Source organism: Homalodisca vitripennis, unplaced genomic scaffold (assembly GCF_021130785.1).
Source record: "Homalodisca vitripennis isolate AUS2020 unplaced genomic scaffold, UT_GWSS_2.1 ScUCBcl_700;HRSCAF=3271, whole genome shotgun sequence".
Classification (NCBI taxonomy): domain Eukaryota; kingdom Metazoa; phylum Arthropoda; class Insecta; order Hemiptera; family Cicadellidae; genus Homalodisca; species Homalodisca vitripennis.
In genome coordinates, this window is record NW_025776814.1 from 109,986 (window position 1) to 126,338 (window position 16,353).

General features: G+C 34.6%; 1 protein-coding gene across 1 annotated transcript; it reads right to left on the reverse strand.

Moving 5' to 3' along the window:
* Positions 1-8,256: 8,256 nt before the first annotated feature.
* LOC124370934 (putative gustatory receptor 28b) lies at positions 8,257-11,451 on the reverse strand. The gene is made up of 5 exons (XM_046829242.1): positions 11,392-11,451; positions 10,068-10,346; positions 9,089-9,157; positions 8,500-8,589; positions 8,257-8,325 (listed from the first exon to the last, which is right to left on the reverse strand). The coding sequence occupies exons 1-5, from the start codon at positions 11,449-11,451 to the stop codon at positions 8,257-8,259; spliced, it is 567 nt and encodes a 188-aa protein (XP_046685198.1).
* Between the last annotated feature and the right edge of the window lie 4,902 nt (positions 11,452-16,353).

The following is a 16,353-nucleotide window of genomic DNA, read 5'->3' on the forward strand; positions in this document are numbered from 1 at the left end:
CTTTAATAAGAAATTTAATTAAATAAAATTATAATACAGGGTTGCTCGTTTGCAGGACACAAATCATCACATAATTAGTGATTCAGTCAGTAAAGTCCTCCCTAAAGGATAAGTTTTAAAAGACTGGAATTGTATCACAGGCAACTGGATACTGTGTGAGATACGACCAAACGTATATAAGGAAGGATATTGAGAGAGGGCTGCCGATATTGATATCGTATAGTATGTATGTATGAGATATGGAAAAGTTTATGAAGTTTCGAGAATGTTTTTTTTAGAATGTTCCTATTACAGTAATGCAGGTGAAAGATGTAGACAGGTATCGAGTATGCAACAGTTACTTTTAACGGTGACACTGGACGTTGCGTCAAGCTTTTAATATTAAGGTGAAAATAACCCTTATGATGGCATTGTGTGATCAATTATTGCTATTATGACAACCGGTTTACTGCTAATCTATTGCTATATTGCACAATATGAATATGTGCTGCTACTTTGACACACAAACTGTTATTAACGACCAAGTCATACGATTTCTGAAATAAATTATAACATTCTACTCAGTGTTAAGATTTCATTGTAGATTTAAGCGGTATTATGTGAAGATTAATCAGTTATAACGTTTCTCCTATTTATATATTACTAGGAGACACCCTTGATCGCTTCACAGGTCAACCTTGGTTCGCTATGCTCATAAGTACTCGGTTTCACCATTGATTTATTCATTACAAAGTTAAAGGCTTACATTTCACTTAAAGACTTTGAAATAAAACACAATAATATACATAAGCTTGGTTAGAAGTTTTTCAAATAAACCAGTAATTTTTACATAAAGTAATATAGCCTACTTATTTATTCAAGAAATTGAACAGTAATGATAAATATATTTCTTAGTCATTTTAAAGTTTTACTGAATTCAGTAGTATATAAACATTAGGTTTTTATGGTGTCTTATTAGTTATTTAAAAAGAAAATTAGTTTTTTGTTTAAATTTTGTTATTGACGATGGAAGCGATAAAAGAATAACACGATTTCGGACATTTGCCATCGTTATAGGTTATAAAAGGCATAACACAACGTTTCGAGGTTTGGACTCCATCCTCTTCATTAGGTGAGAGAGGTATTAATACATACAACAATAATGAACATAAAGAAGTAAAGAAGGGAAAGAAAAGGGTTGAAACGCTTCACTGCATCCTGTGAAGTGACAACGCCTTGACTGGACTCCAACCACCTTTTGGGTATGTTTGAGCAGTGTCTTCCCCTCTATTCTTCTTTCTATTCATTATTTTGTACTTATTCTTACATCCCCCACCTAAGAAAATTAGGCTTATAATGTGTAGATGTTCACATTTTTGTGCCCCACTGTTTTAATAACCCCAAAGGGTATGCATCCTTTATTTCTATTTAAAAAAATGACAATATATCCCCAGTTATAGTAGGCCTAAGCGATGTAATTAATGTATTTCCGATACGATGGACATTAAGCTGATGGCGTTGACTTTTCCAGAATTTACTACAGGAAATGGCACAGGAATTACCACCATAAAACTTCTATTATTTGAAAATAATTGTATACATACAGGCTAACGTTTTTACTTATTACTATCGTGATATAAATATTCACACTGCATAAGAATCCCTGACATAAATTTTAGGTTCAACCTTTGATTGCATTAATTACACCAGAGTTAACGCACCAAATGCTTTAAATTGAGTTTCTAAAATATTGATTGCTCAGACTGCCATCTGCGGAGTGAAAGGCTCAGGTAACAATCAAAGTTACGTGGCGCAGCCTAGCGTCGGAAATAAGAACTAACTGAAACAATCCCCAGTACACCTCTAACAGAATGAACTTATCACACTTTTTCCGTATACATAATTGATCTCTTTGCAACTAATACAATCAAAAGTACAACCCAATACACTAATTTTTAAATCGATACTTATTGCAGAGTACCTCGTATATTTGTAAAACTGTCATATTTCTGTGCAGTATTTACAAGATCGTTTCCGGTTGTTGCAAACAATCGGACTGAATTGAAGTTTTAAAACGTTTATGTGAATTGTTGGTCTGGATTGCTTGAGTACGGCGGGAACGGTACCTGTAATGGTTCTTTTACCTCCACTTTTGTTCTCCCTGTCTTCCAGGACATTAAACTCTGACTACACACGAATACTCCAAGGTTATTTATGTCTGCAGCTGAAGTTTCTTACAATTTACGGATTGTTTTAATATTTAAAAAACTCAATTATTTTTAATAAATGAAATTAATAAATTAGTCTATATGACAGAAATCGAAATAAAGCTGTATATGGCTAAGCTGGAGAATAATGTTAGTTAATATTCTTATTGTCATATTATTTCGGCAGAATTCTTATCTCGATTATATCTATCTTGTCCTTGACAAGCCATAATTGGACAGATTACATCAAACATATTAATATTATTGTACCACAACATCTTATAGTAACAGAGTTACGTATTAGATTTGGTGTGTACTAATTGGTGATAAATAACTAAACATTAGCAAAGCCTATTACTTGAAGGGCTCGATAAATTTCAGTTCTGTCTGTCAGTCTGATCGATATCTCGAAACCGAACTGACCTATAAACAAGATTTTACATATGGATTCATTTCTATATAGAAAACACTACTGTATGTTCCTTATCACTCTATGGTATTTGTATACTTTGGCTCTGAAATAATTTATATTTGTCTTGTACGTCATGACTGGTACATTGGTATGGTAGCAAGAAAATAACTACGAAATAAATAAGTCTGTAAACAATCTGAGACCAATTATGTGAGATTTTAATATAAATATAAATTTTTAAAATTTTAACTTAACCCCACCTACAATAATAGATACAATAGTATCTACAATAGATACAACAGTATCTAGTATTTTATTAATTTAGTAGATGGGGTTTTATAATTTGAACAATGCCATAAAACCCAACTTAACGAATACACATGTAAATGTACCTTGTGTTAAACTATGATGATAAAGATTTCATTTGTGGATTTGAAATTTTTCATGAAAATTTCATCTGTAGACTTGAAATTTTTTCATGAAGCTTAATTTCTACATAAACAAAATGAATTATATGTTGGTACATGTCTAAGCATCGAATATAGCCAATTGCTCAGTAGGCTGACGCAATTTCTCTTTAGTCTGCCGGGGGAGGAGGTGAAAATTTGTATATTTGTATGATTAGGCGTCTCTTAGCAGGACATCTTGAGAATGAATTAAGCTTGAAATTGTCCACGTAATCTCAAGCTTACAGATGAGATGACCATGAGACCTGGCCCACGTCACGTCCCTTGTAGTTGATATATGCAAACTTTCCAGCACTGGATTTCTGGAAATTGGAACAAATTTTGTAAGCAGTAGAGATTCATCTTCCAGTACCCAATCATATCTCTTATCATCCAAGAGTGATCTGGTATCCTCCACAGAACACCAAAGGAATTTATGACAGCCAATCCATTGCATCCTTCAGTAGTTAGATCACATTACTAATCTATTAATACCAGCGATTACCTTTAGCAAGATCTTTTCCCGGACGGTGTCCATGACTTCTTCGCAACGGGAATAGGATCTCTATAAAAGTAATATTACCCTTGCATGTTAATCAATTGAATATTAAAACATTAAACATATTTTGCAAAAGTAAATCAATAAGGTGCACAATGTACACAAAACTTGTGCTACGGGGGAATTGTATTTATTATTCTCTGGCACTTCTAAGTATTTTGTGCGGTAAAGAAATCATAGAGCCAAAAAACTGGGGCATTTCGAATTTTTCCTTTGTAGCGGCCACTACTAAAAAAAATTCTCGTGACCAAATGCCCCCGGCGGACACAACTCAGTGTTATTTTCAATGCTGCTCTGACCTCAAACACCATTCGTTTTAAATAACATCAGATTAGCGCACAAATTACTCGTGCAGAAAACAATTTTCTACACTAGTGAATAACATAATTTGAAATGGACTGTAATTTTAAAAGCTAAGATGTGGTATAGTGAGCAAAAACGCTGCAAATTACAAGTGATTTCCTCATTCCCATACTGTTTTTTTGAGGGAAAAGTATTACGAGGAACTAACTGCAAGGCTACTTGGAATCGAGAAGTTTACACATTAGATAGATTTTACGGGTTTCCTATAAAAGATATTTGTCATGTGAAAACTGAAATCCTATTTTTTTAAAACTAACAGCAATTGATAATAAACTGTGTACAATAATTTAAATTGTGTACGATAACTAGTCACCTTTCCAAACTAAGTAATTAGGAGAAAACAAAGTACGTCTGCACTGGAGGAAGTTCAAGCTCAAATTTGCCAACAGTGCATTTACAAAAGATAACTACGGTAGAAGCTATTTTCAAACTTCAAACAAACTTGTTAAAGTATTTTCTTTCAAACTCAGTTTTTTCCATAACTTACATCTCTCTTAGTTTTACTGTTTGACTTCGTATGCGTAAACGACATTTCAAGCCATTAAATGTTTCGGTATTTTGTAGATCGAGAGTCCGTTGTAAAATTCTATTACCTTTGCACACTTCAAATTACACCTTATTTACTAGTACAAAAAAAATGTGTACGTACTTAAGCTGAAATATATGCATGTGTTATTTATTCCTTAACTAACATACAATAACACATTCAGTCACAAACATTTTATAATGTTGACAACTTTTGGCATATAATTGGGAGAATGCCAATTTAAAAGACTGACGGACTCCGTCGCTGGAAGTGGGAATAATTGGTGAATGAATGGGTGCAGGTAAGTTTGAAAACTATATGTTGGAATTTATTGTGGTGTGTATGACACAAACTTTAGTAATTAAAAAAATAAAAATTTGACTTTTGCCATGCGTTGTATAATGTTCCGGCAATAAAAATCTGATTTGATTTGATTTGAGTTCTCAAAGTTGCCTCTATATCCAGTTCCACTGATATTGATCTTCCTCCAATATATCAATAATATCAATTGATACGATAAATTTGTCATTATTGTAATCAGACAGTTTATAAATTTCATGTTCATCTTGGTATTCACGTAATTAAAAAAAAAAACATTGAAGGAGACATTCCAAAAACTGAAAATCTGCATACCCTCCTAAGTGTATTCAGCAGCATCAAACACTCCACAGTACTGACGTTGTTGCAATATCCAGGCTATTTAACAAAGCTAATGTATTAAAACTTGTATACAGTGTGAGGCAGGCAGCCATTTTGCGATGTACAAGCGGATGAACCGAGAAAACCTACGCTTAACTGTAACGTAAATCCCAAAGAAATCGGGAGAATAATTTTAAACTCTAAAATCACCACAGATTGACACTTTTTGGATGTAGGGGTAAAGTGTAACAAGTAGGGAAATCTGTACGCCATCTTAATGTTTGAGTCTCACTGATCATTTTTAAAACAAGTTTAATTTATTTTGCTTCATGTATTCAAACAGGGGTGTTTCAAAGTGTCAAAATGTGTTTATTTTTACCCCATTAGAAATATTAGTAAATCTATTTTTTTATCCAGGGTTAATAAAGAAGTTACTGTTATTAAAAATATGTTGCAAGTCCCTTTTCAGCAATAATTTCCCATTTTTTTAAATAATAATAATAAAACAAATAGTAAGGCATGTCTCTTACTAAACCTATCAATACCTCTCTTAACATCTTTTTATTTCATTTACAGTTTGGATTTATCTTTGATGGCTAAGAACAGTGCTTAAAATACTAATTGCTGTAAAGTTTTATTTGCATTATAGCATTTGTAATTCCTGTATTTGACGTAGGTTCTTAGTGAATTGTTTTTTTTTTTACCTTTTTTAATAATTTTATATATATTATGTGATGTAATTTAAGTCATTTGTATTTATAAAACTGTCTAGATTCTAATTATGTCTGTCTAAAAGTTATGTAATTCAACTAACATTATTTACAGATCTTCTAAAACAAAACCTCTTCTCCGTTTATTTACTGATTAAAAGTCCTGATTCGTTACGTAATGTCGAGTCATGGGCCTTGATACATAAGCCAAGTCTTTTAACCTTCGCTGTAATTATTAGTTCAGGCACGTTAAATCCTGGGATCTGTGTGGGTAGTTGACTGATTCCGCCCTTTACGATCCTTTTTAATCCCTCTTAATCCTCATCTACAGTTTTACGCACCGCTCGAGAGTAGTGGGCTGCCGCCCTATCGTACACAAAACAGATTTCTTGAATAGTTTTGTTCAGGAAACATTACACAATAAATTAGGTAAGTAATAGATGAGGAAGTTATTGTACATATCTCCAAGCAATTTGGCCGCCAATAATGTCGTTCAAAGTACTGAGGGTCCAGTAACTTAAATTGTTTACCTCTCGCATCCAGTGGGGTTTCTCAAAATCCCAGACCCTCATTTTGTGACGATTCACTTGTCCATTGCTCCAGAAGTTCTTGTCGTCATCCATGAAACCTTTGAAAAAATATTCGTCTTCCTGCATTTTATCATGGGCCCACAAAGAGAAGTCCATTCTAAGAAGGTAGTCATCTCCATACAGTTACTGATATAGTGAAATCCGGCATGGGTGTATTTTAATGTCCTTAAGGACCCTACGTACTGATTGGTAAATTCCTGCACTGGCAGCCACTCTTGTACAAAAGTCACGTTGATTGAACTGAACCACATACTCTTTATACATCATCTCTTATCATTTCTCCCAAAATTGTTGAACATATTTATCCGAAGATACATACACGTGTTTACGGATTTAACGTGCATGGGACTAATTATTTGTGGGGAAGGTTAAAAGACTTGGTTTATGCATCAAGGCCTATGACTCGAGAAGACATTATGTAACAAATTAGGGCTGCTGTTTAATCAATACACGAAGAAGAAGTCTTCAGGGCTGCAGAGAATTTTAGTTCCAGGGTAGAACTCAGGTTAGAACTAGAAAATTGTACAAATAAAGATGAATTGAGTTAAAAAATCTAACGGGGAAAACTTTTTTAAAAGATAAAAAGTTATAATTAAATCACTAAGAACCCACGGTGAAAGTACTGTTCAAAAAGCTGAAACTCAACAGATCGCTTCATATTTCAACCACCCAAGATAAAGCCAAACTTGAAATACCCAAATTTAGTTTTCAAGAGAGATATTAATAGGTGTATTGAAAGTCATTCTTTGCTATTTCATATTTTAGGATTTCTAGTTTAAAATATCCCTGAATTTGAAATATTTTAAAATATTGAAAATGTGTTGAAATTTGCAATATATTTTTAGAAATTCAACTTCTTTATTAAGCTTGAATTAAAATTTGGATCTGCAGAAAAAAACTGTGAAACCGAACAACTTTGACACTTTCGAACGCTCTATGCTAAGTGATAGGCTTAAATGACACTCAGCTATATTCTATAGTTACCAATGCACCATCATATAGAACTCATTCTTGACTAAGATAAATTAAAATTTTACGCATAAGTTTTCTCGAGCAATGTTTCTAATTTATAAACTAAAATTCTTTCGTTAAATTGCGTCATAATAAATTGATGTTGGATGGGTTGGGAAAATTATGCTACATGAGTTTTATATATCACATGTAAAAATCTCTGATTTTGATTAAATACTTATTCATTCCCACTGAGCCGAAAACTATGAAGTGCAACGTAATCTAACTCAGTAATTCTCATATGGAAATTACATCGTACACAATTTTAGGTGTATGGGTCATTTAGTTTTTGAGATATCGTGCGGACACACTACCAGGGACAAAACTAAATTTTATTCAGCTCTCCCTCCGAGTGGTCAGCTTCGCTAACGATCAGCCCAAAAATACGTATACCAAAATAATAAATAATCTAACCTAATCAAAATTCAAGAATAATCTTTCTGAATTTATGCCTTTGTTAAGAATATGCTTTAAAAAACGCTATAAAATATTGTTTAAAAATGCATTTGATTTCCCTCCTATACTTTCTGAATACAAATTTGCTTGTATTTTATGAAATATATTTAGGTGAAGCTGCCCAAACAGTACAAATATATAAAGCCTGTCATTACTAATTTTAACAATAATTAAACTCTTTATTACATCAATTAACTCGCTGAACATTTTTACACATTGCATTTTTGCCAGCGTGAATGTAAAAACACAATATATTAGAGGTGTAACTAAACTACATTCAATACCATGTGAATGTATGCCGAACAGAAATTTACGTTTATATTCAGTGATTTTGTACTAAGTTCTAAGCTTCTTTATTCTAGGTGGATGATGGTTCAGTCTGGAATTGGATCAGTATCACCAGGTAAGTTGTCACCGCTCCAGCCACCTGTACAGACAGAACACGCTATCAGCCTACATGCTATAACATGTTTGATAACTGTTAGTTTATCTTGTCACGAAATTTATCTCTAGATAAGAAAATTATATAGTCGATAGATGGATACAGAATCCTATTTGTTAATAGAGAAACGAGTACTTTTTCTACAAAGTAATCACTAACCGCTGTGAGTGTCTCGTTGTTGAGCGGGAAACATCCACGAGCAGAGAATCTTGCGTTGTGGTGGGGCAACTGCAGGAGAAACCCTTCAAGCTGGAAAACACCCCACAAAGATTTGTACATATTTTTATTACGTTTGCACTAAAACGCATATAAAAAACCAACGTGGGACTTCTTGTGAAGTCTTCTAGTAATTTATTTGTTTTAAAAAGTTATTTTTGACGATGGAAGGATTGTGAAGGAACATGACTTTTCTGGACATTTGCCATCGTTCAGTGAAACAAGAAATTAGTAACACTACGTTTCGAGATCTGCCACGTCGAAACGTAGTGTTAATGAGTTCTTGTTTCACTTCTAGTAACATTTCAATAAATTATTTCTATGAGACCAAGACAAGCTGATAGAATCAAGATATTAAATTTAAAGAATTTCTATCAAGTTTCCATTAGAAGTCCAATGAAAAAAGCAATGTGGGACTTCAATTTTTTTATCCTTTTAGAAAATTCAAATAGGTTATTACTATAATATCATTACTACACCATAATGAATTGGTAGTTTATGTGGTTGTTTAGCTATAAGTAATCATAATTACCTGATTTCTCAATTCCGGGTCCATGCTCTTGTTGATGAACTTGCAGATCGTCTGTCCTGTCTCATCAGCCTAGAACAACATCATATATTTAGAAATTCAAAACGACTTACATTGAATCAGGTTTGAATAGTTCATAGCCGCCAACAGAGGAGCATTGAGCCTCTTTACCTGGATTTAGAAAAGTCCTTAAGGATTTTTGTGGCCAGTAATAATCACTGGAAGAAATCCCATACTATTGCTGCATCTTATCACCAAGAGCACGTATACCCGACTCGGAGATTCCTGAGGGCCATTAAGGACTTTTAACGGATCTTGAAACATATCTTGGCATCCCTGAAGTTATTTCTGTGCATAGAGTGGAACCTTATCCATACAACCTATCCTATACACATTTCCATGTGGAGAGTCTATGATAGATGTATTAACGAGAACTCTTACTTGTGCAACAAAACTGGATGTCAGAGACACTTGGAAAACTAGTACTTTATGTCGAGTTGCGTATTGGCCAGCTCCATAGCATAGAAACCAAAATTCAGTGCATTATACAATATCAGGAATGATTATATAAGGCTTCATTTTGGGTGGAACAGATTTTAAGCAAATTATAAGTTTTATTAACGCCATGTAAACCTTATGATAGGATTTTCTCAATATAATATATAAATATTAAACTGTATTATATTCTATAATATAATATATTGTAATAAATACAATTACAGCCTAGAATCATTATATTTAGAAATTAAAAGTTAAGTTTTTACATTTTCAAAAGCATTGTCATTGTATTGAATCACGCTTGAATAGGTCATAGACTTCAACAGATCTATCATTGAGCCACTTTACTTGGATGTTGAAAAGTCCTAAAAGAAATTCTGGGATGCATTAACATGCATCTAACAGAATGGAATCACATTCTAAGTTATGTTACATAAAAACAATTTTAAACCTTAGGGTAGGATTTTCTCAATATAATATTTACCTTGTTGGTGACGACCGTGCTTGAGTTTAGTAACAGAACTACGTAGCAGATGTTAAGCAAGATCCAAGCTACTTCAGTAGTCGTGAAGAACAATGTACCAGTTTTGAGGAGCATGAAAAAGTAGTAAGACGTGACAGTGATGTGGAGAAACGAGGAGAAGATAACGGCCATTAGCTGATCGCAGTAGAAGCCATTAGCCTGGTGTACGGCGTCGCACAGCAGCATCCAGTAGGTGTTCATCAGAGTTCTTAGTTTCTTGGATTTTAGAAAGCATATTGCCTAAAAATCACAAAATACTCTAACATACAAAACATACACACACACAACACACACACACACACACACACACACACACACACACACACACACACACACAACACACACACACATATATATATATATATAAATAAATATATATATATATATATATATATATATATTATATATATATATATATATATATTTATATATATATATATATGTGTGTGTGTGTGTGTGTTGTGTGTTGTGTGTGTGTGTGTGTGTGTGTGGTGTGTGTGTGTGTGTATGTTTTTGTATGTTAGAGTATTTTGTTGATTTTTAGGCAATATGCTTTCTAAAAATCAAGAAACTAAGAACTCTGATGAACACCTACTGGATATAAATATATATATAATATATATATATATATATATATATACACTATCACAATATAATATTGTATTGACAGAGCGATAAACTCTTTTAAGCACAAGAATGACTTATCAATGTTTAAATATTGTTTAAGTAATTAATTCTGAGACCTTTTAAAATAGCACATAAAGATTCAGATAAATAAATAACAGTTTCTACCTAAATACTGTTATTTTGTTCTGTACGATGTATTTTATTATTTTTTATTGGTTTTCTAATTTGTTAAGTTTGATTTCTGTGCAGTTTGTTATTCATCAGAAAATTGTCCTGTTATGCTTACATCTTAATGTCAGCCATAATCGTTATGCTTACATCTTGTGTGGGTGCCGTCAACACTGGCAGGGTTTGTGACTTCCATCTCGATCTTGGCGTTTGACCATTTCAAAGGACTTTGCGATACTTTGAGCCACATGTGTGAAATGGACGAGCAGAGCAGCTTGAGGGCAGAACAGCAGTACGATGGTGACGAAGGATACTGCTAATGAAAATGCTTGGTCCACTGTGGTTCATAAGATAATAGTTACTAACATTAGTGCAACAGCGTAGATTCCCAAAAGTTTAACTGTTCGCTTTTGACTTCTGATGTCTTATGTTGGAGTTCTCTTTGTAGGCTCGTTCCAGAGTGTCAAATACGCTGACAAGTCTAGGATACTTCCGGGGCGGAGCTGAAGAATGTGACAGCTGCCACCATTTGTAGAGAGACTATATCCATTGTTATGACAATGTCCAGTAGATCTGTCCAGCGAAACCGCAATGACTGATTACTCAATCTATCCATGAAATGCATGTATAGAGTGATAGTGGATACAAATTCTTGCAGTATGACTAAGGTCATACTCCACAGGAATCCTGTATTGGAAAAATATGAGCGCTTTCATTCCTCTGGCCCAAGGGTACATTCCACTGGCAGACCGCCAACTATTTGACAAATCTAAGCAATTTATCAGGAAAACCTTTCAATTTTGTGTGAAATATCTGCTTGGATTTTTTCTAGAATATTTCGAAAACCTTACTATATTCTACTTTGTTCAGAACTCGTGTAGGTAATAGGAATGAGCGTTTTATTGGCTAATCAAATTGCTATTCAATATTATACCAAGTAATAGCAGGCTAAAGCCTCGCAAAAGAAAATGCTTATCTTCTAATGGAAATAATCATTGCTTGCTCAATTGTTAAGCGTTTGGCAGTAAGATTTACACCAAGTTTTCGTGGCACTGGCACGAGGAAAATTAATGGAATTGGCCTTGAATAATTTGTTCTTTTTAACACCTTTGACCTAATGTAGCACTTTTTTGCAACTATATAATTAATTATTGTACACAGTTCACAAATATTACCTAATAACATACTCTAGCAATAAATATATATTAAAATTGGTGTTTTTTATGTATAGATAGACCACAACATTTTCACTAACAATCGAGTAGAAATGTTCTTGCTCCCACAAATTCCTGAGTCCTTGAATTTGCTCCCCTTTTATCAATCCTCTGAATTATCGATAGGTACTAGCATCTTTTCAGTACTGAACTGGAATTGGAAAGTGCCAAGGTAATAGACGATTGAGATGATAATTGTACTGGATTGAAGTGGTAGTGAATCGGTCCTAACTGATAGTGTCTCTTACATTCCAGACAGTAGAAACATATTCAATAGCATCCTAAGGGTAAGTGATGTTTATTAGAAGAAATATACAATACACAAACTTCATTCTTTTACTTGCTTAGTTCAAGGCATGCTTAAGTTTTTCATCAAGAAAACGCAATATAAAAAAACAGGTCAATTTGCATTGCTATCTATGAGGTACGCTAATATTTATACCCTAGTGTAAATTAGGTTGCGCATGACAAATATTGAGATAGCGTATTTTGGTACTCCATTTGAAATAAAAATATCCATTAAAATTTACTTTTTTTTTTCTTTCCTACTTTCTAAGATTCACGTGTCTCCTCCCAATAGTGATGTAAATACCTTGAAAAGGGGTTTCTTCCTATTATTATTGACATAAGTTCGAATAATTATGTAATGTTAAGTAAAACCCGTCTCTGCAATTTCAATAAAGTTGTAAATTTAAATCTATATCAGCTTTAAAATACACAATACAAAAAAAAATAAAATTCATATTTTTAATTTTATTATGCTCTTTCTTCGAGACAACTTCTAGCTTTGTTGAACAATCTAAATTCAAGCGGCTCTTTTTGAACGAAAGCTAATGAAATGTCCCTAATGTCTCCAAATGCAAAGCACGGCTTCATCCATGATTTATCACCTGAGCCACATATTAATAAATTTGCAATTAGGGCAATAATATCAATGGAAGTCTTATTACGTCTTGGGTGTGGATCCTCTTAGCACCTGAATCCTGCTTCTGTTTTTACAAACTCATTCGTGCAGCAGCGCCTGGAGTATTGTATTACAGTGTAGACACCTTACTTCATGAGTCATTTTAAAAGGTTTGAAGCATTTCAGCGGAGATTCTATACTTGTGTTGATGGACTTCTTTCCTTTTTTGGAAACTCCAGTTACTTCTATACACGTGTTGAGGTTATAGTTGGCTTTCTTTTTTTTTGATTCTCCAGTTACTTACATTGCCTCTTGGATTGGAGTGGACTCTTTCGTGACAATTTTTTTAAGTACCTGCTTTTCATACAAAGTCCTTAGGTGCTCTAGATGATCGAACTACGCGTTCCTTTTCGGACAATATTTCGTAAAAAAAAAATCCTTTCCTGCAAGTTAAGGGGTCTTGAAATCATTATAAGATATAGTACTCAATGCTGCCTTTGTTATTGGTATTTGGTATTGATCTTCCTTCAATAGCAATCGATGCAATAAATTAGTCATTATTTTAATCATACAGTTTATAAATTTCATGTTCATCTTCGTCTTCACACTAATTCATTTTGCCTCTGCATGCATGCTTTTGCAACTTGTTTTTTACTTTACAAACATACTTTGTTAATTACCTATGATGTTACATTCGTTACACTATGTGTCTGTGTTTAAATATTTTAGCCCCGTTTTTGGTTGACGCGCATCTATACATTGCTATTCAACCATCTTACACATTCTTACATTACATTCCATCTGAAACTTAAAGCGCATGAGATCAATGAATACTTTATAAACATGGGAGCTGGCCCGAAGATTGATAAAAGCGTATGGGAATTTTTTGCTACCAATGGCCGAGAAGAAAATTAGAGATAAATTTAAGTTTTACGCTGTCAGTAAAAGAGACGTTATTTCGGCAATGAATGAAATAAAATATAAAGCTGTGGGCAGCGATGAAATTTCGATTGACATGATCAAGTCAGTGAGCCCCTACGCAGTCAAAGCCATTACACACCTGGTAAACGTTCTCTCTCTGGTTGGCAGCGTGTTTCCAAATTCATGGAAAACAAGTATTGTTCGGCCAATACCGAAAGGGCAAGCTGCCAATCAGGTAGACCAGCTAAGGCCAATTTCAATACTCCCAGCCATGTCCTAAGATACTGGAAAAGATTTCCATTCGACAAATAGACAGTTTCATGAAAACATCGGATATTTTACCGAAGCTGCAAACGGGCTTCAGGCGCAATCATAGTACATGTACAGCCCTGACAAATCTTTTCAGTGATATGATTGACGCCAAAGACATGGGTAAATATAACTCCATTGTTATGTTGGATTATTCTAAGGCCTTTGATTCAATGGACCATGAGATGCTTTTAGCGAAGATGAAGCTATTATGGCTTTGAATTTAGCGTAGTCAATTGCATAAGGTCATACTTAGACTCCAGGCTGGCAGGTGACGCGTTTAGGGAGTGAAACGTCAACCCCGCTTGTGAAGTACCGAGGCATTCCTCAAGGTAGTTGCCTAGGGCCTATTCTGTTCAATATGTACACAGCCCGATATGCCAAGCTGTGTGCAAAAATTGCACAGTTCATTTGTATGCTGACGACTCACAGCTGCACTTGTCTTATGAGCCATCGCAGATGTGTCAGCCATTGATATGATCAATGGTCGACCTTGAAAAAATATTGGGGTGGTCAATGGTGAATGGGCTGAAACTAAACATAGGCAAAGGTGCACTGTGTTGCATACGGCACCACACAACATTGTGCAGTCCCTCACTGAAAGAGGAGTGATGGTGAGGCGTTGATGGCCAGAGTTTGGCTGTATTTGATAGGGCGAGGACTCTTGGCGTTGTGCTAGACAGCGGCCTCACGTTCTCTGACCAATGTCACGCATGCCTGTCAACGAGCACTCGGTAGACTGAGGGGACTCTACAGATTTAGAGATCTTTTAACCTGAGTCTGGCGAAACTACGTATCATGCAGTCACTAGTCCTGTCCGTTTTCGCCTACTGTTTCCCAGCCTACGGGAATAGCATTTATGGAGAAGACATGCATCGCATTCAAAAGTTGCAAAACTCTGCAATCCGTTTCATTTTTAATTTGAAACGATTTGAGCATGTCTCTCCTTACAGAGATGCCGCTGGGAAGATGTCGGTAGAGACCGTCTGCAGGGTTATGACGTGCTGTATGGTCCACAAAGCTCTTGTTAATCAGGAGCCTCATACCTTAGTGAGAAGCTCTCATTTCGGGATGAGGTCTCTCAGCGCAGAACCCGCCATGGGAATCTTCTTCACTTTCCAAAAGTTAGGCTGGAGTTGGGAAGGAGGAGCTTCTCTTACTTCGGCCCGAAATTGTACTACGACCTCCCACCAAACGTGAAACAATGTTCGATAGCTACATTTAAGAGTAAGATGAGGCAGAATTTGCTTAATGTATAGATTTTCTTTATTTATTTGTATTTCATTTTCATGTAAATGTTGTATGTGACGATAGTTGTTCTGAAAAGCAGTTGTTCTGTATGTAACTGAGAAACGCTTGATGAAAATAAAGACAACATTATTATTATACAATTTTCCTATAAGTTTTATGGAATTTTTAGTCCATGTTTAGCCCTGATTTGTATACATTAACAAGGTCCAGGTGTTTTGCGCTACTCCAGAGGTGGAAATCAGGCTGTTTTCAGATTTTGCCAACCCCATAGAAGTAGCCAGTTTGCACTAAATCGGTGTATGACATTTTGGTTTGATCTTGCCAAAGTTTTGTTCGAATATCACTCTCACGCAATCCCCTGATAAACTGGCAGACCGGCCCCCCCCAAATAAATAAACAAAAAAGGGGGGGAATGAAACTATTTCGGTAATTCATTTTCCACGTACACAGTTAAATCGCAAATGACTGTTAGTTTGGCATTAATGATATGGAAAACATCATTTACAATTTCAAACTCTTGATCTAAACCTCTTTTTGATGAACTTTGTGTGTTATTACACCCCATACACCTTGTTTTGTGTGTTGTAAAGCAGGAATTTTTTGAAACAACATTAACCAGCTCAGTTAACTTTTGTTTAGAAGGTTTTGTAGGGTACGCAAATGGTTAGTACAAGGTGTGTTTGTTAGTTGATGGCGAAAGTTCCATTTTCAAAAATGTGGTAAACTTTGTATTGATGATATACATTCCATCAGATATTAAGATGCAAAAATAAAATTGTGGAATTTTCATCTTACCTTAAGGGTAAATGGGGATTACAATTTTGTGTTTACCATTTGAAAACTTACTAGGCAC